Raw genomic sequence first — 25,585 nt, forward strand, 5'->3', positions numbered from 1 at the left:
GAGTGGTTGAAACGTATGGACACTCAACTTGATGAACCAACCAATCAAATTTAATAAAAGCCCCCATAGTTGTTAAGCCTTTGAATATGAAAATGTAATTATAAAACTTTAGGGGCTAGTGTAATCACTCCCTTGGTTTTTTCACCTATATATTACAGTGTGTGCATTAATGCAATTGTGATGAGTAAATCATAAAAATTGTGGATTTTTTTTGCAAATATGCGTATTTAAAGTCATAATAATGACAAACTAACCATCCAAATCTAGGACTATAGTGTTGCTTTGCTGCAAACAAAAGTAGTAATATCTTCAAAAGTAAGCATTAAAAATTTTGAATGTATGAATAATCTAACCACAAAGTAATTATTACATTCTTAAGAAATAAACAATATTGAATAATTTTCAAACAAATGCGCTGAAATTCTTATTTACTAAAGTAAAGGGATGTTTGTCTAACTGTTGTTATGTCCAGTAAGATCTCATAACTGGCTTAAATAATAGTTCCATAGTTTTTAAAAGCGAAGCTTTTCTATTATTATGGTCGGTCGGTCTCTCCGTCTGAAACGGTTTAGACTTATATATTCCTTTTTTCTGTTCTGACACTCTTTAAGTGTTAATGTTAGTTTGTCTTACCGTTTCAGAGCTTCACTTTTATGGATGTTGTTATTCTTTTTTACTGGAAAAATGGCCCAAAAATCCTAAATTTCTTAAAAGTTCAAAACCAAAATTAAGAGTTGGATTTCCCTGGCATGAACATTATTCTTCTAAAGCTTCCATTTAATGTAAAATGCCGCGTATTATTTTCTTAATTTGGCGCGCAACATTCGGCACAAGTTAACCTCAAACATGAACCAGCAATAAATCAAAGGTGGGACAAATAAGAAAATGGTAATCATATTATAATTTTACTAAAATACTAGGCATCTAATGGGATAAGACAATAGCCGATAAATTGATAAACATCCCCAATGATGATACACAAAGTTATCCCTTTTGTAGATTACTATTATTGGTTGCAACGTTTGGACACTCAATTTAATGAACTAACAAATAAAAATTCACTAAAAGTCCTTAAAGTCTTTAAGCTAACGAATAAGAAAACGTTATTATAAAACTTAGGGGACTAGTGTAATAAACAGGCCAATGTCTCCTCCCTCCCTGTAAAATTCATTTAACAAACAATTTATATCTGGATTATTAAGAAAAAATATTTTGTTTCCAACATTTCCACCAATTAAAACAACCAAAATGTATGATTTTTTCAATATAAGCACAACATAACATAAATATTAAATAATTAAATATTAAATTAATTTTAAGTTCTACACAAACTTTTTCTTATTCGTTGGCTTAACAACTTTAGGGACTATTACTTAATTTTTATTGGTTTGTTTATTAAGTTGAGTGTTAACATGTTTAAACCAATATTTAGAAGGAGTAATTTTGTGTGTTATCATTGCAGATGTACATCAATTTGTCGGCCATTTTCTTATCCCTTTAGATCTTTGTATTCGAATCCTTAATTTAAGTTTATGTTGTACAAAATATGAAAATCACGTGTTACAATCGAACATATTGATAATATATCTTGACATTGAACTTATATATGTGTGTGTCTTTTCTATTACAAAGAACAACTCTGCCGTTTACAATCTTATATTGCTAACCGCAAAAATAGACCTGCCTTTTTTCAGTGGTCATTAAAGAAAAAATTGCCTCTGCATTGGTCTTTTTAGGAGCTAATAAAAGTAATAAAAAGGTTTTTAAAAATTGCAAATCCAATCTAAAAGTTGTGCACATTGGTTGATTAAACGTAAAAAATATCAATTTGGAACTGATAAAGAGCAACCTACCCCCCTTATTTTTAAAATAAAGGGGGGAGGCGGATGTGCCACTTTTTGAAACCAAAACTAAGTCAACAAAGGAACTCAACTAAAAAAAGAGTTACAGGTCTGAGATTTTGCATGGCAGTTGCTTTATAGAGGTACAATATGGAACTGTGAAGAAACGGCGGCGCAACCGCCAAAAACCGCCGTTTCCCGCCGAATTTTTTTTTTGCAATTTCTCGGCGGTTTTCGGCGGATGCGCCGCCGTTTCTTCACTGTTCCATATTGTAACCCTATAAAGCAACTGCCATGCAAAATCTCAGACCTGTAACTCTTTTTTTAGTTGAGTTCCTTTGACTTTTAGTTTTGGTTTCATAAAGTGGCACATCCGCCTCCCCCCTTTAAATATTTTAGTCTTTGTCTTAATTCCTAAACTCTGCAGAGCTACCCTGTAACTAATATAACCTAACCTAACTGAAGGTAAAATACTAAAACAAGAAAAATACCACATCTACTCAATTAAAAAAAAAAATAATTCTAATATTTAAAAATAAGTTCTCAATTGAAGAACTCAGGAATTTGCTACATGCGAAGAAAATTAAGTTTTTCCTTGGGACCAAATTAAGTGCAAAAATATCAATAACAACAATACAATTATTGGACAATAAATTATTTACACACGCTTCACACACACACAAGTATAATACAGTCGTGGACTTTTTATTAAACTGTTCAAGGAAAAAATCTATAAATAACTTTTTCTCTCTCTCGTAAACATGGATATTGATACTTAAAAATAACATTAAAATCCTGTTCAAAAAATTGTTTATAAACCCTTAATTTTTTTCTATTCTGTAATTTTAGAAGTACAGAATAATTAAATAGGTTATTAAGAGACTCAGGGAGGGAAAGTAACTCATACTGTACCCAAAATTTTATAACCACAGTATTTTTTTGGTTAGATTTAAAAAAACCTTGGTTCCTTAATGGAATCCTAATTGGTTGATTCAAACTAGAAGTGTCAAAATATTTTAACAGATGATTTTATCCTACAAAAAGGGGTATTTTGTATATTATAATTAGGTATTACATCAATTTACAGTCCAATGTCTTATCCCTTGAAAAACCATGCTTTAACTGCTGAATATTGATCAATTACAATTAACACGATTCAACGAATTATTTCTGTTCGTTTCAAACATTTTTGTTCAAAGTATTGTTAACATCCTAAATATTTTTATTTGCAAAGAAAAATTTTTCTGAAAATTATTAATAGATTTTTAATGGCTGTCTGTTGTTTATTTTGTAGATTTTTTAAAGGACATTGGTTTAATCTTTAAAATGACAACAATTCAAGGTCAAAAATGTAAAAAAAACTATGCATCATTATATTTTTGTATTCATAATGAATAACCAATACTTATTTGTTATTTAAATTATAGTTGTATTAAACAATGGTTATTGTTTTAAAATTGGTCATATATCATTTGAATACAAAAATGTCTTTTTTTGAAGCTTTAGAAACATAGTTCATAAATTGAAACATATCTAAATGCTCAGGGATCTAAAGGGATAAGACAATTGTCGATAAATTGATGTAAATTCCCAATTATCATACTTAATGAAAAATCATGTCTAGTATGAAAAATCATAAAACCAATAACAGTTTAGTTAGGCCAAACCTTCGGCCCATGGGGGCTAACAAAACTAGTTTTAACCTTAAAATTTTTCATTATAATATCCGCGGTAAGCTGTCCATAAAACGATGCTATAAATAACTATACCTTATAAAGATACATATTCACCTTATAAGAAAACAGATTTCTCAGTATCTCTGATGCCCTCATCTCTGAGCCTCTTGAGGATAGGTCTGTAAATATCTTGAGAGAAGGGCAGCACCATTCCTGTCTTCTGGATTTCACCATCCATAACCTGAACATTTTATGCAAGTGAAGTGAGATGTATTTAACATTTAAGATCACTTAAAGAGCCTTGCTGGGCATATTGTATACGCGTTTTCAATGTTTGTTTGTTTGTTTACTACCTTTAGTCAAGTTATATTAGGTACTTGGTAGCCACGCAGGGATAGGACCCCTGCAGGGGTAAGGAAAAGAAAATTAAATAAGGATCCGAGGATGTTATCAGTGCTTAATAGGAACTTTGAGTGAATGTACCAATCCACCATGGTGAATTTGATAATACTCAACCTTTTAATGTCAGTTACTTAATATTAAGAAGAAAATTTGTATATACTTATTTACTATAATCATAAACTACGCCCCTAGAGGCTTCTAGGAGCCCTTGAAGCTGGGGGAAGTCGACCTTATACTTTTCCATTGTAATTTTAAAATCTTTTTTAAAGTATATAAATTTTTGTTAGGGTTGTGAACCATCCCCCAAAATAGTTATAAACCTTCCTAGGATCTATGAAAAGCTACCCTGTAAAGAAGAAACATATCGGTTCAGTGGTTAGCGAGATCCTTCTCTACACACACACAGATCCTATTACTTTATTTTAAGGATTAATACCTAGTGTGTTTAATTTGATATCAAACATTAAAAATGGAAAACCTGCCATATTAAGGTTTAGGTAATTATGAATGAGATGGGAAACCTGGTACTTGAATTTTGATAACACAACAACTTACCATCTTAGTGGCAATAGCACAAGGATAGCCAACAGTCTTAGCCATAGCAGTGTAGCCCTTGGGATCTCCATACTCAATCTAAACATAACAATATAGTCTTAGCCATAGCAGTGTAGCCCTTGGGATCTCCATACTCAATCTAAATATAACAATACAGTCTTAGCCATAGCAGTGTACCCCTTGGGATCTCCGTACTCAATCTAAACACAATAAGGATGACAAAATCCATAAAAGCGAAGCTATGAAACGGTAGGACAAACGAGCATTAACACTTGTAGAGTGTCATAATTGAATAATCATAATATAAATGTTTAATAGTCGAAACATAATTGTAAGTAGATTTGTTGAAAAACTGCGTTAATTCAGGATAATGTTTAAGGACATACTTACTTGATTATAGGGATGCTCTCACTACTACTAAAGAAATTTATTTAATGTGCAAAACAATGTTTTAATTGGAACTAAAATTCAAAGCAAGGAATTTTTTAAACGGCTGAAAAGGAGTTAAAGGAGGCTCTTGGTAGTTTTTCTCTATCAAGCCGATTAAGCCGCATGTTAAAGACTTAAATTCTAACATTAGGCTGTTATTTTATTCTTTCCCAATTTTAAGTAATTTAAAAATCATCATTTGCCTTCTAATAAGAAAGAATAATTATCAAAATTTGTCTAGATGTTGTTAAGTAATAAAAATTTACTTTATCAAATATGAAAGAAAAGTATATAATTTAAAAAAACTTACCATATTAATGCCCTTCAATTCTCTTCTGCCGTCAGGCCATCTAAACAAAAAGTTGTATTTTAGAGTAATCATAACCAACTAGCTACAGAGCTAAATTAGAGTTTTAATTTTCTCTTTTAATCAACTTCATCACGTTTTTTTCTCTGTTACAAATAACATAATGTTATAATTTTGACAATATTGCTATTATAAAATTAATTGATAAATAACACAACTATCATTTTTGCAAATTGAGACAATTATTCTGCGATTTAAATCGATTGATTGGATTTTTAACACAGAATTTTTTTCAAAAATTGTATAATAACGTTTTCTTATTTTTTTGGCTTATCAACTTTGGGGACAATTTTGATTGGTTGGTTTATTAAGTATATTGTCCAAACGTCTTTTCAACCAATTGTAATCTAAAGAAGAGGTATTTTTGTGTATTCAAATTGGGTATATACATAAATTTATCTGCCATTGTCTTATCACTTAAGATTCCTTGTATAAAAGGTAATGCAAGTCATTTCCAATAACACCAGAGCAATAAATGATTCGAAATAATTAAATTGCCAAATAAATGTCCCGAAATCTATAAGGAACCCCTGCTGAAAAAATGAAAACAGTTATACGTTGGTTGTAATATTAATCTAATTCCATAATTGTTGTACCGTAAAGAAATCAGGGATCAAAAGGGATGACAATGGGCGATAAATTAATGTACATCCCCAATAATGATATACAAAATTACACTTTTTGTAGATTATAATTAGTGGTTAAAATGTTTGAACACTTAACTCAATGAATCAACGAATTAAAATTCATTAAAGTCCCCAAAGTTATTAAGCAAACGGATAAGAAAACGTTATTATAAAACTTTGGAGACTAGTGTAATAAACAGTCCAATTTCTCCTCACTCCCCGGTAAAGAAATGTTGTAAATCAAAATTATGTTCTCATTTACTTATCTTGATTAATATCATTAAAAAATGCACATTAAAATTATAGCAAAATTATCTTGTTAAAAATGTATCATTATAATTGATTCAAAGAACGATACGTGAAACATATATTTACTTTAATTGGACCCCGATATAACTTTTTTATGATGCAATATATTTGAATATTTAGCTTGCTAGTACATTGAAACTAAATGTATACCTTAATTATTAATTATTGATCACCCCTCCTATTGTGAATAAAATTATAATTTATAATCTTTTTAAATTAAGTAGTCATGTTTATTTATTTGAGTTTTTTTTGATTTAGGGAAGCTTCACAAGTGTCAGGATTGGTTTAGGCTTCAATAGTTTTATATTTACGGCTTGAGAATTGTTTTATGCTATTTTTGAATCCCTACTTTTCCTTTTTAAATTTGTAGCCCCTAGATTCTAGGAGCGCATAAACTAATACATATAATAAGCCTAAAATTGAAAGCAATGCTGCGAAAAAATGTACTTTAACACTCCAATAACTTTTTCAATAAATCCTAAAAATCTGTCATATTATGATATTTTTACACAAAAAGGAAACAAGACATTTTTAATTGTAATGCTAAATATAAATCTTTGTTTCTAACAAATGAATCAGTATTTTTCAGTCAGAAAAGTAACTGTTTAACAATATGTATTTTGTTTAGTAATGCTTGATATTAATTTGTCTCAATAAAAAAAATAAGAACTAAACTAATTAATATTCGGTCAGTACACAAAAATGATTGAAATATTAAGATAATCTTATTATCTAACCCATTTCAGTGCAATCTTTTTCAATGGTCTTTAGAAGCGACACAAAAAGATATTGCTATGAATGGATATCTATAATACAAAGTAGCTTGATGTCTGTCTGTCCATCCGTCCGTCCGTCTGAAGCTTAAGATATCGGTAACCACTGAACCGATCGGATTCTACTCTTCAGAGAATATACCTACTGGTCCTGTGGTGGTTTTAAGATATTTTTTTGGGGGGTGGGACACTCCTAACCCCCCAAAAAACAAACCCCCCCCCCCATTTTTTTTTGTAGGAGATATCCTTGGTCCTTTTTTTGTAGGAGATATCCTTGGTCCTTCTCAATTTTTTTTTGAATTTCACCTAAACTTTTTTTTATCATCTCTTGGGGCAAAGCCCCTAGAGTCTAGGGGCAAAGCCGCTAGTAGAATATATGTGGATATTATGACAGGGGAAAATTTTCGTCAATTAAGGTTGCTATTTTCCCCCATTTATTGGTCAAACTGTTTATCCAGTAGGAGGTGAGGGGATTGGGCAAAAGGGGGTGGAAGGAGCGGATCGTTATTTTAGCATGCTACAAGATACACTTAATTATAGAACATGAAATTATGGTGTAGAATCAAATTAAAATAAATTATTTCAGTTTTATCTCTTTAGTTTCACAGAAAAAATCAGAAGAAAAACTAAACTCTAACCTGACAGTAATTTCGTGTCTCATAAGGATCATGTCTCTCTCATTCTTTCTGTACACCAGTTGATGGGAGAGATGTTGGCTAACCTACAATAGATGGATAGATGAATAGATGGATAGATATATAGATCACGTCTCTCTCATTCTTTCTATACACCAGTTGATGGGAGAGATGTTGGCTAACCTACAATAGATGGATAGATGAATAGATGGATAGATATATAGATCACGTCTCTCTCATTCTTTCTATACACCAGTTGGTGGGATAGATGTTGGCTAACCTACAATAGATTAATAGATAAATAGATAGATAATAAATGAAAAGATGATGTCTCTCTCAATCTTTATGTACACCAGTTGATGGGATAGATGTTGGCTAACCTACAATAGATAAATAGATAAATAGATGAATAGATCATGTCTCTCTCATTCTTTCTGTACACCAGTTGATAGGATAGATGTTGGCTAACCTACAATAGATAGATAGATGAATAGATGGATAGATATATAGATCACGTCTCTCTCATTCTTTCTATACACCAGTTGATGGGAGAGATGTTGGCTAACCTACAATAGATGGATAGATGAATAGATGGATAGATATATAGATCACGTCTCTCTCATTCTTTCTGTACACCAGTTGATGGGAGAGATGTTGGCTAACCTACAATAGATGGATAGATGAATAGATGGATAGATATATAGATCACGTCTCTCTCATTCTTTCTATACACCAGTTGATGGGATAGATGTTGGCTAACCTACAATAGATTAATAGATAAATAGATGAATAGATGATGTCTCTCTCATTCTTTCTATACACCAGTTGGTGGGATAGATGTTGGCTAACCTACAATAGATTAATAGATAGATAGATAGATAATAAATGAATAGATGATGTCTCTCTCCATCTTTCTGTACACCAGTTGATGGGATAGATGTTGGCTAACCTACAATAGATAAATAGATAAATAGATGAATAGATCATGTCTCTCTCATTCTAGATAGATTGATAGAAATTAGCTGACCTACAATAGATGAATATATAAATAGGTTGATAGATGTTGTCTGAACTTTTAAAACTAAATTTATGTCACTCTAATTTTGTTTCTATTCTAAGCTTTAGTTCTTTTGTATATTATAATCCTTGTTTGAATAACTATTTTTAATTTTATTCAAATTTTGTAAATTTTTGTTTTCTTTTCTACTTATTTCCGCAATGAAATTTGCAAGATGTAAAATTATTTATGTATTTTTAACCACTTGACCAACCAGATTTAATTTTGGGATTTGTACAATCTTTACAATGTGCTTTTCGGAGCATTTAAAAGCTATTTGACAGGGAATTATATATAGAAGATATATTTACTCTAAATTGAAAAACTACTCAAAGATTTACGTTTCAAACCAGGATTTTATCAAATTCAAATATTTATTGGGACAAAACAACATATACATTTCATTTATATGGTGCCTATATTTTTTGTAAAGCAATTTAAACCTGGTTTACAATTTAAATTAGCTAGGGAGCTTTATGTGTTAGTCAAAAGCCAATAAAAGAAGTACAATTGATTTATGTAGAATGATAGACAAGTACTTTATAAAATACTTTGCTACTCAAAAAGAATGGCGAATAGGATAAAACAAGTGTTTCTATCGAAGCTACTTAAAGTAATACAACAAATAACATTTCAATAAAAATGACCAATTATAGGCCAATACACAGACTAAATTAGCAGTGGCTGCATACATTTTAATTATATTTACCGGCACTATAAAAGGCTTCATTTATATCAATAGTATTGCTGTACATGTTTTTAAATGGAATTTTGTGATATACCCGAGACTAAAGAAAATAACCAGATATAAAGCCCGGGTAATTTTGTATAAATTATGGCCATTCAATTAATGACTTGGTTAGAAAGAAAACCATTAAACTATTTAATTGCACATGGAAAAATTATGGCGTACTATCTCAGAATAGGAATTAAATCTACAGGAATTTAATTAGAGGGAGAAAAGTATATCATTAAGCAAAAAAATGGATTATTTTAATTATTTAATATGCTACTTTATTTTATGTTCCTGATCTAATAATAATTAATGATTGAAGCATTTTAAGAAGGTTTAATTTAATTTGTTTTGAAATTTTAAACTAAATGAAAGTTTGCATGATTATTGGGGAAACCCACCCTTATCACCCTCTGTCAAGGCTTAAAACCCTCCCAACCCCTCCCCCTCCCACGGCTAATCTATGTACAGGCGCCTTACAAAGTTATACTAATTGATGCAAAATTTTTTTTTGCAAATATCTATCCACGGCTTTTATTATATTACCAAGATATGATTTATGTTACTTTAAGATAAGACCTGAAGGTTTAAAAGATAATTAACAATTAGTTAATTAATGGCTGTAGGCGTAAAGCATAGTTTTTCCGTATGTAACCATCATACAAGAGTGTTTATTCTTTAAAGTTGTATCCTTTCAAAAACCTTTTATTCATAGAAGTACTAAAAAAATAATCCAAATAATACCCCTAGACATACTTAAAAATTCCTTAAAAAGAACAACCAATTTGGACCAACAATTTACAATATCTAAAGTTTCAAACAAAAACCTTACTTATTTTATATTTTTGGGCTATTGTTTGCGCCCCTAACATCTAGCAAGGCTTAAATCATAAAATAAAATAGACTAAAACATTCCTGGGAACTATATGAAGCTTCCCTAAAAGGGAGAACTCAAAAGTTCTGTAGTTATCGAAATCCTAAGCTTCAGACAAAAAACCTCATTACTTTATAATAGAAGTAGAATAGAATAGAATTACAGTTTGTAATCTAGCTACGATTTTATAGTGACTATAAATAAAAAAAAACTGCCAATATGAAAACTGCAAATAATTTAGCACGTGTCTTTGAACTGTCTCAAGAATTTAGGAATTAATTTAAATATAAAAATATATTTTTCAAAAAATCCTGTTTAGGAGCCTTGGGAGAGAGGGGACATTGGGCTGTTTATTACACTAGTCCCCAAAGTTTTAGAATAACAATGGCTTAACAACATTGGGTACTTATACTAAATTGTGATAGGTTCGTCTAAATAAGTGTCCACATGTTTTAACCACTAATTGTTATCTACAGAATGAATAATTTTATATACAATCATTGGGGATGAACATCAATATTTCGACTATTCCCTGAAAATAGCTTATGTAATTTTCATTTTAAATTTCCCCTTTATTTCCTAACATTTAAATAAATTTGCTGTAGCCAAAAAAAACAAGTTTCTTAATCAGTCAAAATCTATTATACGTCCTGATTAGAAGTGCATATAATAAATGTGTTGCTAGTAGCGCAGATACTATATTATAAAAGGTATGTATGTAAATCAGTCTGTACGTCCGATTGTAAGTCAGCTAAGAAATTGAATGTATTTATCTTTTTTAAAAGCGAAGCTTTTCTATAATTAGGGTCAGTCCGTACGTCCGTCCGTCCGTCCGAGATAGCTTTTATTCTTTAATTTAGGCATGTTAGAATTGTCCTATCGATTTCAAACTTTGCACGATGATTCCTGTAGTAGTTAGGTACGAGTTAAAAAGCGTATCAACTCTATAATCATTACAAGAATGTCCGTACGTCCATTTTAAACATGTTGATTTATTAACAAATTTTTATGTGATCTAATTTTCCGTTTGATCTGATTTTTTGTATATTGATTCCTAGTATAAAGGAAGCAACTCTATAATCAAGTCCTAAAAATGTAAGTATGTCTAAACATTATCCTGTATCAAGCAGTTTTTCAACAAATTTACTTACAATTTTGCTTCGACTCATTCGATACTTTTATATTCTGATTATTCATTTCCAGACACTATACAAATGTTAATGTCCGTTTGTCCTTCCGTTTCAGTGCTTCGCTTTTATGGATGTTGTCATCCTTGTTTATATAAACGATTAAAACATTAAATCTACTTTAGCAGAAGTAACATTTTAACAGTATTGAACAAAGGGGAGGAGGAGACATTGGGCTGTTTATTACACTAGTCCCTAAAAGTTTTATAGTAACGTTTTCTTATTCGTTGACTGAACAACATTGAAAACTAAAATTTTGATTAATTGATTCATTAAGATGAGTGTCCACTAATTGTAATTTATACAGAAAGGGTACTTTTGTGTATCACAATTGGGGATGTACATCTGTTTATCGGCCATTTTCTTATCCCTTTAGATCCCTGATTGAACAATATTGTAAGTTTATAATTGCTGCGCTACTTATGAACATTATTATCCTTTTGTTTGTGTGTTTTGACCATGAAACTTTAATGAGATGTTGTTGGTGGTATGGCTTTTATTTCAGGGAAGGGGGGGACATTGGGCTATTTATTACACTAGTCCCCAAAGTCTTATAATAACTCTTTATTCGTTGGCTTGACATCTTTGGTGATTCTTTGCTTGGTCGGTTCACTAAGTTGAGTGTCAAGATTTTCATTTACTGATTATTAAGTACATAAGGGGTAATCTTGTGAATCGTCATTGAGGATGTATATGAATTGTTCTGCCATTTTCTTATCCCTTTATATCCCTGGTTGATGTGGCTTTTATTTCCTCATAAATTATAATTTATCTTAGCATTACTAGATAAAGTGTTGGAGAAAATAATCAATTAATTTTGCAAAAAGTCGTTAAATCTTTCAAACTTCAATTTGGGCGCAGATAAGTTTAAAATCGGCGACTTGTCGTCAAAACAATTTATATCTGTTATAAATTGCTGCTTATTTTTGGTTACTTTGGAAAGTAAAAATCAGTTTATCTAAATGTCATAAAATTAAAGTTACTACCTATATGTATAAAAACATAAAACCTTGTTATATAAAAAATTATAGGAATGCGCAGATAGTTTGATAAAAAATTATTGTTTGAATTTCAAGTAAATCTCCCAATGACATATCTCTAGCAGTAAAACGATGTCAGCAATTACAAATTTATTATTATGTTATCATAAATTATAATACATATTTAACATGCGAATACTTAAGATTAGTAAGCAATCATTTCCACCAAGTGTGTCAACTTAAAAATTCATTTTAATTTCAAAATATTACTACAGTAAAAGCTGTATTATCCCAGGGATCTAAAGGGATAAGACAATGACCGACTAATTGATGTACATACCCAAATGATGATAAACAAAATTACTCCTTCTGTAGATTAAAATTAGTGGTTGAAATGTTTGGACACTCAACTATATCAACAAATCAAAATAAACTAAAGTCCCCAAAGTTGTTAAGCCTGCGAATGAGAATACGTTATTAAAGGGTGTTTAAAAAAAAACCAATCGCTCCACTCTTTTCAATATAAACCCTACAGTTTTGGTCAAAAACTAGCAAAAAATGACACAAATCATGTCCAAGCAATGACAATGAGAAAGCGCTATTGAATTTTGATTTCTACTCACCTCTCCTAAGCACTATAGCTCGAGTCCTAGCCCTTGTGTAGAATTTTTCCTTACATGGAGATTAAAAATCAACAAATCGTCTTAAGTACTTAAAATCTTGTAGATAGACCCCATAATGTTTAGAATTTTTGATTGAGCATGTAAAGACCTTTCTATAGACATCTTAACCATGTTTCTAACTCAATCCTAGCCAATTTGGCATTAAAAAGACAGACCCATTAAACATTTAGACATGACGGGTCTCTCCAGTGCTTGATGTTTGACAGATCTTTCTTTTTGATGCCAAAATGGCTAAGATTGTGTTAAAAACCTGATTAAGGTGTCTATAGAAAGATATTGACATGCCCCATCAAAAATTCTAAACATTATGGGGTCTATCTACAAGATTTTAAGTACTTTACACGGTTTGTTCTTTTTTTTAAGACAGAGCAGTCATGTCTCAATGTTTGATGGGTCTGTCTTTTAGATGCCAAATTGGCTAGGATTGGGTCAGAAATCTGATTAAGGCGTCTATAGAAAGATATTTTTAGGCCCCACCAAAAACTTTAAACATTATGGGGTCTATCTACAAGATTTCAAGTACTTTAGACAGTTTATTCTTTTTAAAAAAAGACAAAAACTGTCTTAATTTGTAATAAAATATGCACTCTCCACGTAGGGAAAAGTTTTCCACAAGGGCTAGGACTCGAGCTGTAGTGCTCAGGAGAGGTGAGTAGAAATCAAAATTCAATAGTGTTATCTCATTGTCATTGCTTGGACATGATTTGTGTCATTTTTTGATAGTTTTTGACCAAAACTGTAGGGTTTATATTGAAAAGAGTAAAGCGATTGGTTTTTTTTTAAACACCCTTTATAAGACTTTGGAGACTAGTGTACTAAACAGCTCATTGTCCACTCTCTCGGTGATAATATGCGGAGGTGTGAGCTCACTAAAATTTCACATTCAGTGGACCAAATCATTCTTATGTAGTTCTTTAATTTCTACATACTTATGCAAAAGAAATTAAGAATTATTAGTGGCAGGTCTACTCCATAACTCGGGCATGTCCGTTTGTCAATCCGTCTGTTTGTCAATGTTTTCAGAATTCCGACTAATCTAAAATAATTCTATTTCCTTTAATATAGTAAAGTGTTTTAATTGTTAAATTGATAAAAATGTAACAGTTAGTAGCAGGGATCTAAAGGATAAGACAATAGCCAATTTGATACAATGAGGATACACAAAACTACCCTTTGTGTAGATACAATAATTGGTTGAAACGTATGGACACTAATAAACCAACTAACAAAATTCCAATTAAAGTCCCTAAAGTTGCTGAGCCAACGAATAAGAAAAACTTCTCATAAAACTTTGGGGACTAGTGTGATAAACATCCCAATGCCCCCTCCTTCACTGGTTTAGAAGACGAATTACGTTATACAAAATTGAACTTGAAATGATAATGATTTAAAGAATATGCAATAATTGTTGTGGTAACTGTTTTAATAATTGATTGATTTTTATCATCTGTCATATTAAATTATTACTGATAGTTTAATAGAATTAAAATACGAAGGAGAGGCTTCCCCTTTGTAAGGTTTAAACATTTGAGATTTAATGCGTTAGATAAAAATGAAATACAGAAATATATTTCCAGTCTGGCTTCGAAATCGATTAATATCCGCTGGATTAGAACCGGTTCTCAGTCACTGAAAAATCAGGTATAGCATCGTATTATTGACATTTTTCCACGAATGTTAAAATAAATGTTGTTAGACCATGCCTTCGGCACCTCGGGGATTACAAAACTGGTTATAATTTTATGATTTTTATTTTAATATCCGCAGAAAGCGATAAAATACGATACGATAAATAACAATAAAATCATTCAAAAGTGATACGCTAGTATAAATTTTACCATTGGTCAATTAAAATGTATACTGGCCTATCATTGGTCATTTAGCTGTATGGCGTCATTTTTTCCAGGCTTTATAAGCTAATTCTAACAAATAACAAGAACTTACAGCATCCAGAGGAGAGCCACACTTGGGAACAGGTTGTTCAGACAACAGGCCAAGTTCTTCCAGCCCTTTCAAAGTCTTTTCATCTCCCAATCTACAAAAATTAGTTTAAGCAGAGATGGAAGGGTACAATAAACTGTTAATTACACTAGTCCCAAAGTTTTATAATAACGTTTTCTTGTTCGTTGGGGACTATTATCATTTTGATTGGTTGATTCTTTAAGTTGGGTATCCAAACGTTTCAACCACTAATTGTAATATACAAAAGGGGTAATTTTGTATATTATCTTTGTTATATACATCAATTTATCAGCCATTGTCTTATCCCTTAGATCCCTGAGTTTAAGTTACATAACTGCGCTCATGATAAGTTACCTGTCTAACAAAATTTCTTTGAGATTATCATAGAAAATGCTTGGATCTTGGTTGGTAATGCTGCACATAAATTGTCTCCAGGTTAGATCAGGACCTGATAACAATCAAAACTTTAAGATTATCTTTCTAAAATGACTTAAAACTGATTAATATCCATAGGATTAAATCCGCTTCTAAGATTCATGTTGTTAATAACGTTTTGTGGACAATTTTCTACGAATAATAAAATAAAAATCCTAAAACCAGTATCATTCAGGTCCAATAAAACTGAAATTCATATAATGATTTTTCATTTTTTCCCCCGCGGATTGTTGTCTATAATACGATACCATGAAAAGGGAAGGTGATTGGTAAAGAAAGAAGGAAAGTTTTAAAATAATAGTGGTGCCTGTTTATTACAGATTCACAACTTGACAAAAAAATATATACTTGTGCTAAACAAAAGTTATCCTCAAACCTTTTTTTAAAGACTAATCGCATGATTTAAAATTTTGTTACTGTAAAATTTTTGTACATTCTGTCATTTTTAAGAATCAAGGTTATTACGCATGCTTTAAACTAATAAAAATAAAAAGGCAACATGTTTAAACTAGTTATAAAATTTAAGGTAGAAAATATGCAGGATTAATTACCCATTGTTTTTATACAGGCCTTTATACAAAATTTCTATTATAGGTATGTAAAAACTAAACAGAGGTTCTTACCATTTTCATGTAGAAGAGGTTCAGGTTTAGGGTCCAGAAGTCCAAGGTTCACCATTCCACGAATCACATCGACATAACCTGTACAATAGATATTTAATAATAGAGGGTTAGTGTTAAGGTATTAGTTTTTATTTAAGAAAACAAAATGTTTTTTTATTGATTTTATTCTCTTCGAGCGGCTTGGCCCCTAGAGGCCTCAAGGGGTCTTTAAAATGTTTTTTTAATTCTAAGATCAGCTGTTTGCCCAAAAATATATTTTCCCCCGCTGTTTTATGTTTTTGCAATTTATCTTTGGAGGGTGGTGGTACCCTCCTCAAAAATAGCTATAATCTTTTCCAGGGTGTTAAGCTACACTGTAAAGCAAGATCCTTCTGTACAGACAGACAGACATCCTGTTACTTAATTATAAGGATTACCTTTATATCTGAGAGTTCCTCTAAGAATGGTAGAAGCTTCATTGATACCATATAATTCACCATAAATTGTGCTGTCACGATTGGGGTAACCTTAATAAATAAAATTGTATTGCTTTAATAACATTTCAATGTCATCTTTAAAAACAAAGATGACAACATCAATAAAATATTGTACTTTTTTGTCCTTGGAATCAGTATTATAATAGGATAGTTATATCACATACAAAATTTTTGTCAAAAAATCAACATAACTTATGTGGACAAGAGTTTCAACGCTTTCTAAATTGTACCTAACTACTAGAGGAATCACCATGCAAAGTTTAAAATCGATAGGACAATTTTAACCTGCCTAAATAACCAAAAAGAGCTAACCGTTACGAACTGACGGACCAACCCTAATTATAGAAAAGCTTCGCTTATGGAAATAATATTTAAGATCTGAAATCAAGTTGAATAATAAGTTTATTATGGTTAGGCTAAATAAAAGTTACACAAACCCTACGAGGTTCAAAATGTATACCTTCAAGACTGAAACCGGGTAGGAAATCCATAGGGTTGGTTGCGTCCAGAAGGCCACCATTGTCTTCTATATCCACAATCTGACCGTTTTGCAGGTAGCGGGCTGAAAAGATTTAGTTAATTGGAAAAATATCAAATGACATCTAAAACAAGTTACTGATCAAAGACTTAAATTACAGAAAAAAAAATTCTTCAGTTCTATCCTATTATATTAAGTAGAAAGGCTATTTTTTGTCTGTAGTTTAAGATTTCGAAAAAGACTCAACTGATTCGGTTCTCCATTTCAAGGAAGATTTACAAAGATCCCGATTTGGGTTATTCAATTTTAATTTCAGGTCTTTGGGTGGTTCAGGTTATTTTTTGCTTTCCTTATCCTTACCCCTTTCATGTAAAGCTCCTAGATAGAGTCGCAGCCACTAGTAAACTATATGGTAAAAAATATTACGCATTTGTAAAAATAAATCTAAATCTTATAAAAATAATAAAAATAATGTGACCTTTCGAAAAATGACTAATTTTTACCTCCACTAAGCATATTGAGGAGAGCACCTCTGGGGCTCCAAGAGAACTTGTATCCCAGGGGGTTATCAGAGCACTCTGGGGCGGGCAGACCTCCGCAGAATGAGACAAAGGATTCGATCTTGCCACCTCCCTGCTGGACGTCATGGAAACATTCCAGTGCCAAGAAATGGTCAATACCTAAAATAAAACATCTTTATTCTACCAGTGCAGTGGTGTCCAACTTTTTAAACACCATAAACACTTGGAGAGAATCGTGATTTTCTTTGCAATTTAAATTAGACAGCTAAAACATTCAATGGGGATTCCTAAAGCATATAGATATAGAATTTTTTTCGTCTGTCTGTCTGTCATGGTTAACAATATATAAACCTAATTTTTAATTTATGATTATTCTATGAGTTTTTTGGCATATCCTCTGTCTTTCTTTGTTTTTACAACGGAACTGTCTCAACCATGACACTTTGGTTGAGTGTGACTTCCGAATTAGCGGGAAGTTCTAGAGATCTTGTTGACGTACACACAAACCCCCAATACCAGGAACCATCAAGTTTCAACAGCAGGTTTGATTATAGATTTATTGAGGCAACTATTTCAAAGTCCTGAAATTACAAAATCAATTAATACAAAATTCCAGTTTTTATAACCACGTAATCTTAATTGCTTTTTAAAATCATTTTTCTCTACGGTTAAGAATCTTTGGAAACTTTGGCTTTAAAGGAAAATTATTTGGTTTAATAAATCATTGTTAAATGCAAAAATAAAAGCACATAAAAAATTACTAAAACATAATAATTAATCATAATAAAGTTTCATGCTTAGCTGGCTAAAGCCTTTTAAACTAAATATAATCGTCCTATACACCATTCCATTTAAATAAAATTAACAAATTCTACCTGAAGTTCTTATGGTTTCAAACCCCTGGTATACTAGGGTCGTTCACGCACTATGAGACCAATGATAGGCCCAACTTTGTTCTCCGAAATCTTCACACACTCACATATCATTCAAAAGTAACGAACGTGGACGCATCAAAATATAAACAATCCATGCCGCGTCTCATTAGAAAAGGAAAGTCAAACAAGACGACATTTGCGCTTAATTTGGGATAATGATAAGGAATTAATTTCGATCTTGATAAACACAAAGCTTCCTCGAAAAGAGGTTAAGACACACCCCCCGTTTGAAAGTCAAATTAACTTCCTTAACGATATTCAAGGTTTTTTGCGCTGAGCACTAGCAACATTTCTCACTAAACTCAACTCACCATAATCACATGAGAATGGCCACATCCCGAAAAACATGACAATTTTTTCTCCTAACTAAATGAAACCCCGTGAAATGCATACACAATATTATACTCCTCACTAGGACTCATAATACCTCACATTTTAGGATAGAAGGATGGGGATTGGTTTGTACCATACAATATTCCAGGCACATGACACTCACAAGATCACATACACAAATCCTAAAATGGATAATCCTATTAATCATGATGTTGTAAATATAACAACTTATACTAATTAATAATCATTTCATAATCAATAGGTAATAAATCATTATTAATAAATCAATAAGTACCTACGAAATCAGGTTGAAATGTAAACAAATAATGGTAATATAAAACGAAATAAATCTTAGACAAGAAAATTAAGATTTATAGGTACTTAAAACTAAATTTGTTAAGCATCAAAAAGAGTAGTAAGAAAAATATTTCAAAATCCTTGGGCAGAAAGTTTTTCAAACTTAATGAATAAGAACTGTAACTATCTTAATCAACAATAAAACTTTTCAATACTTAGATAATAGCAAAATAATAATAATATTTTGTTAGAATTTTCATCAAAATTATGAAAAAAAAATACCAATTTTTCTTTGTAAAAGAAATATGAGACTTTAAATATGAATTTTCAATCATTCCTTGATCTGAATAAAAATGTTTTACTTGATTGAAATTCATATGTAATTTAAAAAAATCTGCTAAAAAAATACTTGATTTTTTTCTTAGAATAAATATCGAATCACGCAACCTCGACACATTTATTCCTTTTTGGTAAACTTTTCAGGTAAGTTTTATAATGAATTGTACTTTTGAAAAGAAATTAAACTCAATAAAATTAAATTTGAGCATATGAAATAGAATAAAAATTAATCGCATTTCGCTTGATTCTTATTTTAGGCATAAAAATAGGCATATGAAAATGTAGCTTTTTACTAAAAAAAATGTTCTTAGTTTTCATAAAATAAGAATCAATTATTAATCATAATTTTTTTAACCGCTTTTATTTTAATATCTGCGATAAAAATGAAGGAAAGGTTAATTTAAAATATGCATAGTTTATCTTAAATTAATTCTGTGATATTCATATAAATAATAATCAATATTTTAATAATATCATACATCGTGTTCATTATTATAAATGCTTATCTCATAGAAAATAGAGTTTACATTTTAAACATGAACGAAAATATATAATTGCTATAAAATACTTTCTCAAGGTTTAAAATTGCCCGAAATCGCTAGGTACGTATATTACTACGAATCTCTGCTCTCGGAATGAAGAAGAAAAAAATCTTTACGCGTGGATTATTTGGAATAATTGCCTCCGGAGTGAAAGAAAAACTTTTATTTGCTTACAAATTTAAACAATATCTTGATTTTGCGATAATCTTTTAAAATAATAATAAGAAATATTTTAAACATTATCATAATAATTTTACATGTTGTGTTCTTTACTTTAATGCATTATCTCATATGAGAATCTGAGAATAACATTTTTAAGCAACCGTGAACCATGAAAAAAATACCTCGAAAAATAATTTTAAAAAAATCTATTTTTCTCAATCTAAAAAATCTGCAAAAATCATTTGGTAGTTAATACACACAGACTTTTGCTTTTCAAAATCATACTTAAAGAAACGAAATCTTTTAAAATCTGCTTTAAAAGTCTAAACAATTTTGTAGAATTTTTGTGCTTAAATATGAACAATAAAATTAGTTGAATAATGAATACTTATTCTTTACAGAACCTTTTTAGGTTCCCTTCACAAGCTTAATATATAACTTGTATTATTTTTTCTTTAAAAGATCATTTTCACACATAAATAGTTTATGTTGTAAATTAGATTTGTGGGGTTGGTAGACTTTCAATAACTTTCTGGCGGCAACACCCGCCATATTGCAGGCCCTTTACCCTGTGTCGGGCGGCTAGCTTGGCAGCAGCCAGGTCGATTCTTGATTCACAACAGCACCAACCTCATTATCAGCACCGGCTGCAACACAACCAATTTCAGCATCATCATTGTGAACGGCTACAGCCTCACCCGCCGTAGCAATGTTATCAACAGCTGCGGCAGTATCTTTAACATCAGAATTGACTGCAACACAAACAACAGCGTCAACTGCAGAAATAACAGGTTTATCAACAACAGCATCACAAGCAGAACCATCAGGTTCATCATCAACAGCTACGGCAGTGCTCGCCCTAGCAGTGTTGTCAACGGCTGCGGCAGTATCTTTAACATCAGAATTGACTGCAATACAAACAACAGCATCAACTGCAGAAATAACAGGTTTCTCAACAACAGCATCACAAGCAGAACCAACAGGTTCATCATTAACAGCTACGGCAGAACCAATCGGTTCATTATCAACAGCTACGGCAGAACCAACCGGTTCATTATCAACAGCTACGGCAGTACCAACCGGTTCATTATCAACAGCTACGGCAGTACCAACCGGTTCATTATCAACAGCTACGGCAGTACCAACCAGTTCATTATCAACAGCTACGGCAGTACCAACCGGTTCATTATCAACAGCTACGGCAGTACCAACCGGTTCATTATCAACAGCTACGGCAGAACCAACCGGCCACGCACTCTCATCCTGGCGCAACCATTCTGGACCCAATCTGTACCTGGATGACTCTGAGGACAAAAATTCAGGCAAGGCGCCTCCACTAACACTGACAGCTTTATACGCAGATTTCTGCTGACCAGCTCCACAGTCAGCACTTGTACAGATAAAACCACTTCCAAAAATGGTTCTCCACAACATAGACTGGCCCACTTTCTGGTAGGTTGACGGAAACACGTCAGGATGGGTATTTCCAATGATAATATCCAAGCCTCCACTAATATATGTGAATCTTTCTGGCGGCATCTTAAATATTTCGGCGGCGGTTTCCGGATGGACCGAGCGCATCTCGTTGCCACCTCCGAGGTTAGGCATAACAGCTGCCTCAAATTCTCTCAAATTACCATCCCTGTCCTTCAGATAGAACACCACATTGCGGCAGGATGATTCACTGCCGTCAGCTACAGAAATGTTTGTATATCTGCCGGTAGATTTCAGCTTCAACTTGCTGGACAACTTCTCAGACACAAGTGGTAGATTTGCACCAGAATCAAACATGACGGCGGCATGGCAGGCGCCGCCGCCAGGTGCTACAACTGGAACTATTTGCAGCAGGAAGGTACATGTGCTAGGCGCAGAACTTGATTTGTAGACTGTATTCACACTAGCACTAGCCTCATGCAACATACGACTATGATAACTGTCGCAATTATTGGTGCCACAGACACCAAGCTTATCCGATTTATTACAATTGTCAGCAGCATGACCATCACACAGGCAGAGTTCACACAACTTATTCTGCTGGACAACTTTTTTTCGGTCAACAACATCCATCTTCTTAAATGTGAGACAACGGAAAATAGGATGTTTATCATTGCAACTTTCAATAGGACATGCACTATTCCACTTGGAAGTTTTGTCCTTTCCAGCCCGTCCATTCTCATTGTCACTGCGGCCAGATACTTGCGCGGCGGCAGCTCTGTCACGGTTCCTCTTGCCGGCACCAGTGTCGTAGGACATATCACCAGCCAACATTGCTCCCCTTGTCCTCTCCAGAAGTTCTACAATCTTCTTGATGTTTGGCAGGTTCATGCTGCCTAGCTCCATCATAATTTTCTCTCTCAGGGCATCTGGACATTTGTCTTTGAAAATATGAATAAGAGTTAGGTGGTGGTAATCCTTAGCTTCAGAACCAACGATGGCTTCTACTTCCTGCATAGTGCTTTTGAAGGTAGCAATTGCACTAACCACGTCCACAGGTTTATCCACAGGTTTCATCTTGTTCAGCTTAGTTAAAATCTTCATGAACCGGCGGGTGTTTGATAAAAACATCTGATCGAGAAACAACCATTGTTCATTATGATCTCTAATCGCTGACACTTGCTTGCGTAGCTCCGGGTTGGTTATCACCTTCTCCATACACAACATCAGACTTAACCTCTGGTCAGAAAATCCGTAACCAGCGCATAGATCTTTAAAGACCTGTTTAAAGTTGGAGTAATCCGTGTCAGTACCGTCAAAAGACGGCAACAAACTGTTGTCCCAGCGCCCATAATGCGGGTTGGAACTCTGAATATCCACAGCGGACATACTCCTGGAGAGTATGGCAGGTGTCCCACTCTCATCCAAGTTAGATGAACGACGTTCTATCTCTCTAAGCCTTCGGTACATATCACGTACTTCTTGGCGCAACTCCATGGAAATCTTGAGCACTCCCATGTCCATCCTCACCTTCTCAATGACGTCAAGGTTCCTGGCGACAGTGCTTGACCTCGCGTCGTCTGAATCATTGTCAAGCCAGTGCAGAATTTTCGTACACTGCTCCAACGACGCATAAACTTTATCTGCAACAGTTTTCTGTTCACTAGCTTCATCCAAATCACGCTTGAACTCGCGCATCTCACTAGTCTCCACGGCAGATTTTTATTAGGTCAGATTGGTCCTTGACCTCACTAAAAATGTCACGAATTGATTTTAAATTCACATTTTCACATGAACTAAAACTTTGGCAGGCTTTTAGATTTTCATAAAACACTTTTATCTGTTCATCAAACACTTCTAGCCTTTCACTGCCAATAGCAATAGCTCGCTCAATTTTCTGCTTTTTAGTGAGCACCATATTGATTCACTAGGTACTATTTCACAGAAAAATTGTCAATGTTTTTTGCATCAATAATCACTATATGCTATTGATCTCTTGAAGAATGCTAACGCCTATTCTTCAGATTCTTTGAAGAATGCTAATGCCTATTCTTCAGAACCATTTGAAATTGCTTGTGCAGCTCCTTCAAACATCAGGTTATTTGAAATTTGCTAATGCCTAAACTTCAAACTTCACTTCTTTGAAATTGCTAGTGCAGCTCCTTCAAACTTCAGTTATTTGAAATTGTCTCAACCATGACACTTTGGTTGAGTGTGACTTCCGAATTAGCGGGAAGTTCTAGAGATCTTGTTGACGTACACACAAACCCCCAATACCAGGAACCATCAAGTTTCAACAGCAGGTTTGATTATAGATTTATTGAGGCAACTATTTCAAAGTCCTGAAATTACAAAATCAATTAATACAAAATTCCAGTTTTTATAACCACGTAATCTTAATTGCTTTTTAAAATCATTTTTCTCTACGGTTAAGAATCTTTGGAAACTTTGGCTTTAAAGGAAAATTATTTGGTTTAATAAATCATTGTTAAATGCAAAAATAAAAGCACATAAAAAATTACTAAAACATAATAATTAATCATAATAAAGTTTCATGCTTAGCTGGCTAAAGCCTTTTAAACTAAATATAATCGTCCTATACACCATTCCATTTAAATAAAATTAACAAATTCTACCTGAAGTTCTTATGGTTTCAAACCCCTGGTATACTAGGGTCGTTCACGCACTATGAGACCAATGATAGGCCCAACTTTGTTCTCCGAAATCTTCACACACTCACATATCATTCAAAAGTAACTAACGTGGACGCATCAAAATATAAACAATCCATGCCGCGTCTCATTAGAAAAGGAAAGTCAAACAAGACGACATTTGCGCTTAATTTGGGATAATGATAAGGAATTAATTTCGATCTTGATAAACACAAAGCTTCCTCGAAAAGAGGTTAAGACAGGAACATTTGCTCTATAAATCACTTTTGTCCAATTCAAGATTATTTTGAGCTTAGCTGCTTATGGATGTTGTCATCCGTGATTATTGAAAAATTAAAATTCTTTTTTTTAAGACTGTAATATCAAAGAGTAAATGCGCTCAGGGATCTAAAGGGATAAGTCAATGACTGATAAATTGATGTACATCCCCAATGATGATACACATAGTAGCTCTTTCTGTAGATTAAAATTATTAGTTGAAACGTTCGGCTATTAAAATTATTACCAAACCAATAAGTCCTCAAAGTTGTCAATGAATAAGAAAACGTTATTATAAAACTTTGGGGACTTGTGTAATAAACAGACCATTGTCCCCTCCCTCCCTGAAATGCGCTACTGATTATAAACTTACCAGGATCAACACCACATTCATTGACAACCGTAATTCCAGCTTCAACAGCTTCATTGTGCATATCCTTAAATAAAGTATTTTTAGTATCGAAGCTTCTCTAAAAATTTGAAATGTCCATCTTTCTGTAGGCAACGGTTTGAAGCAAAAATTAATATCTCGGCTGCTATTCAAGATTAACGGCAGTTTTTTATTACCTATATCAAAAAGCATCAAGTATATAGTTTATTAGATAGTCTATTAGTAGTGTTTGTTATCAATTGTATCATTCTATAAAAATAATTTAGCCAATTTCAATTTGTCCTTATAATTCCTAATAAGGTAAAATTTGAAAATAGAAGATTGCTCAGAATTCCTTTTTATTTTAGTTTTACTTCTAAGCAAATCATTTGAAAACTTACCTTCAAAGCAGGGGAAAGGTAGGATGCAGTAACCATGTTGATCTTATTTGCAATAGCTCTAAAAACATAAAAGGTTATTTTTAATTTTCTACTTTGTAAAATTCTATAATTGTAATGTGCTTAAACAGTAAATTTTCAATATCATAAATATTTTTCTGTAGACTTTGTGCTTTCCCCACAGAGTATCCAATGAGTACTAAACCCAACTCTCATTATTAAA

The 25,585-nt window shown here is 32.4% G+C and overlaps 2 protein-coding genes across 3 annotated transcripts in view; one reads left to right on the forward strand and one right to left on the reverse strand.

Moving 5' to 3' along the window:
- LOC145324599 (uncharacterized) overlaps positions 1-25,585 on the forward strand; it is an 80,171-nt gene that overhangs the window by 23,111 nt on the left and 31,475 nt on the right. The gene's annotated exons all lie outside the window — the stretch shown is intronic.
- The window catches only part of LKRSDH (lysine ketoglutarate reductase/saccharopine dehydrogenase), a 40,557-nt gene that overhangs the window by 3,441 nt on the left and 11,531 nt on the right, over positions 1-25,585 (reverse strand). For both annotated transcript variants that reach the window (XM_080166500.1, XM_080166501.1), the window contains 12 exons: positions 25,366-25,423; positions 24,968-25,031; positions 17,605-17,781; positions 17,084-17,185; positions 16,564-16,653; positions 16,148-16,225; positions 15,444-15,537; positions 15,072-15,162; positions 7,617-7,699; positions 5,214-5,253; positions 4,475-4,552; positions 3,632-3,758 (listed from right to left, as the gene is read on the reverse strand). In XM_080166500.1, coding sequence (XP_080022626.1) covers positions 3,633-3,758; positions 4,475-4,552; positions 5,214-5,253; positions 7,617-7,699; positions 15,072-15,162; positions 15,444-15,537; positions 16,148-16,225; positions 16,564-16,653; positions 17,084-17,185; positions 17,605-17,781; positions 24,968-25,031; positions 25,366-25,423 — 1,081 coding nt within the window. In that variant the 3' untranslated portion in view covers position 3,632. The remainder of the gene's footprint in view (positions 1-3,631; positions 3,759-4,474; positions 4,553-5,213; positions 5,254-7,616; positions 7,700-15,071; positions 15,163-15,443; positions 15,538-16,147; positions 16,226-16,563; positions 16,654-17,083; positions 17,186-17,604; positions 17,782-24,967; positions 25,032-25,365; positions 25,424-25,585) is intronic.

This window comes from Acartia tonsa, chromosome 7 (assembly GCF_053477335.1).
Source record: "Acartia tonsa isolate MP-2025a chromosome 7, ASM5347733v1, whole genome shotgun sequence".
Classification (NCBI taxonomy): domain Eukaryota; kingdom Metazoa; phylum Arthropoda; class Copepoda; order Calanoida; family Acartiidae; genus Acartia; species Acartia tonsa.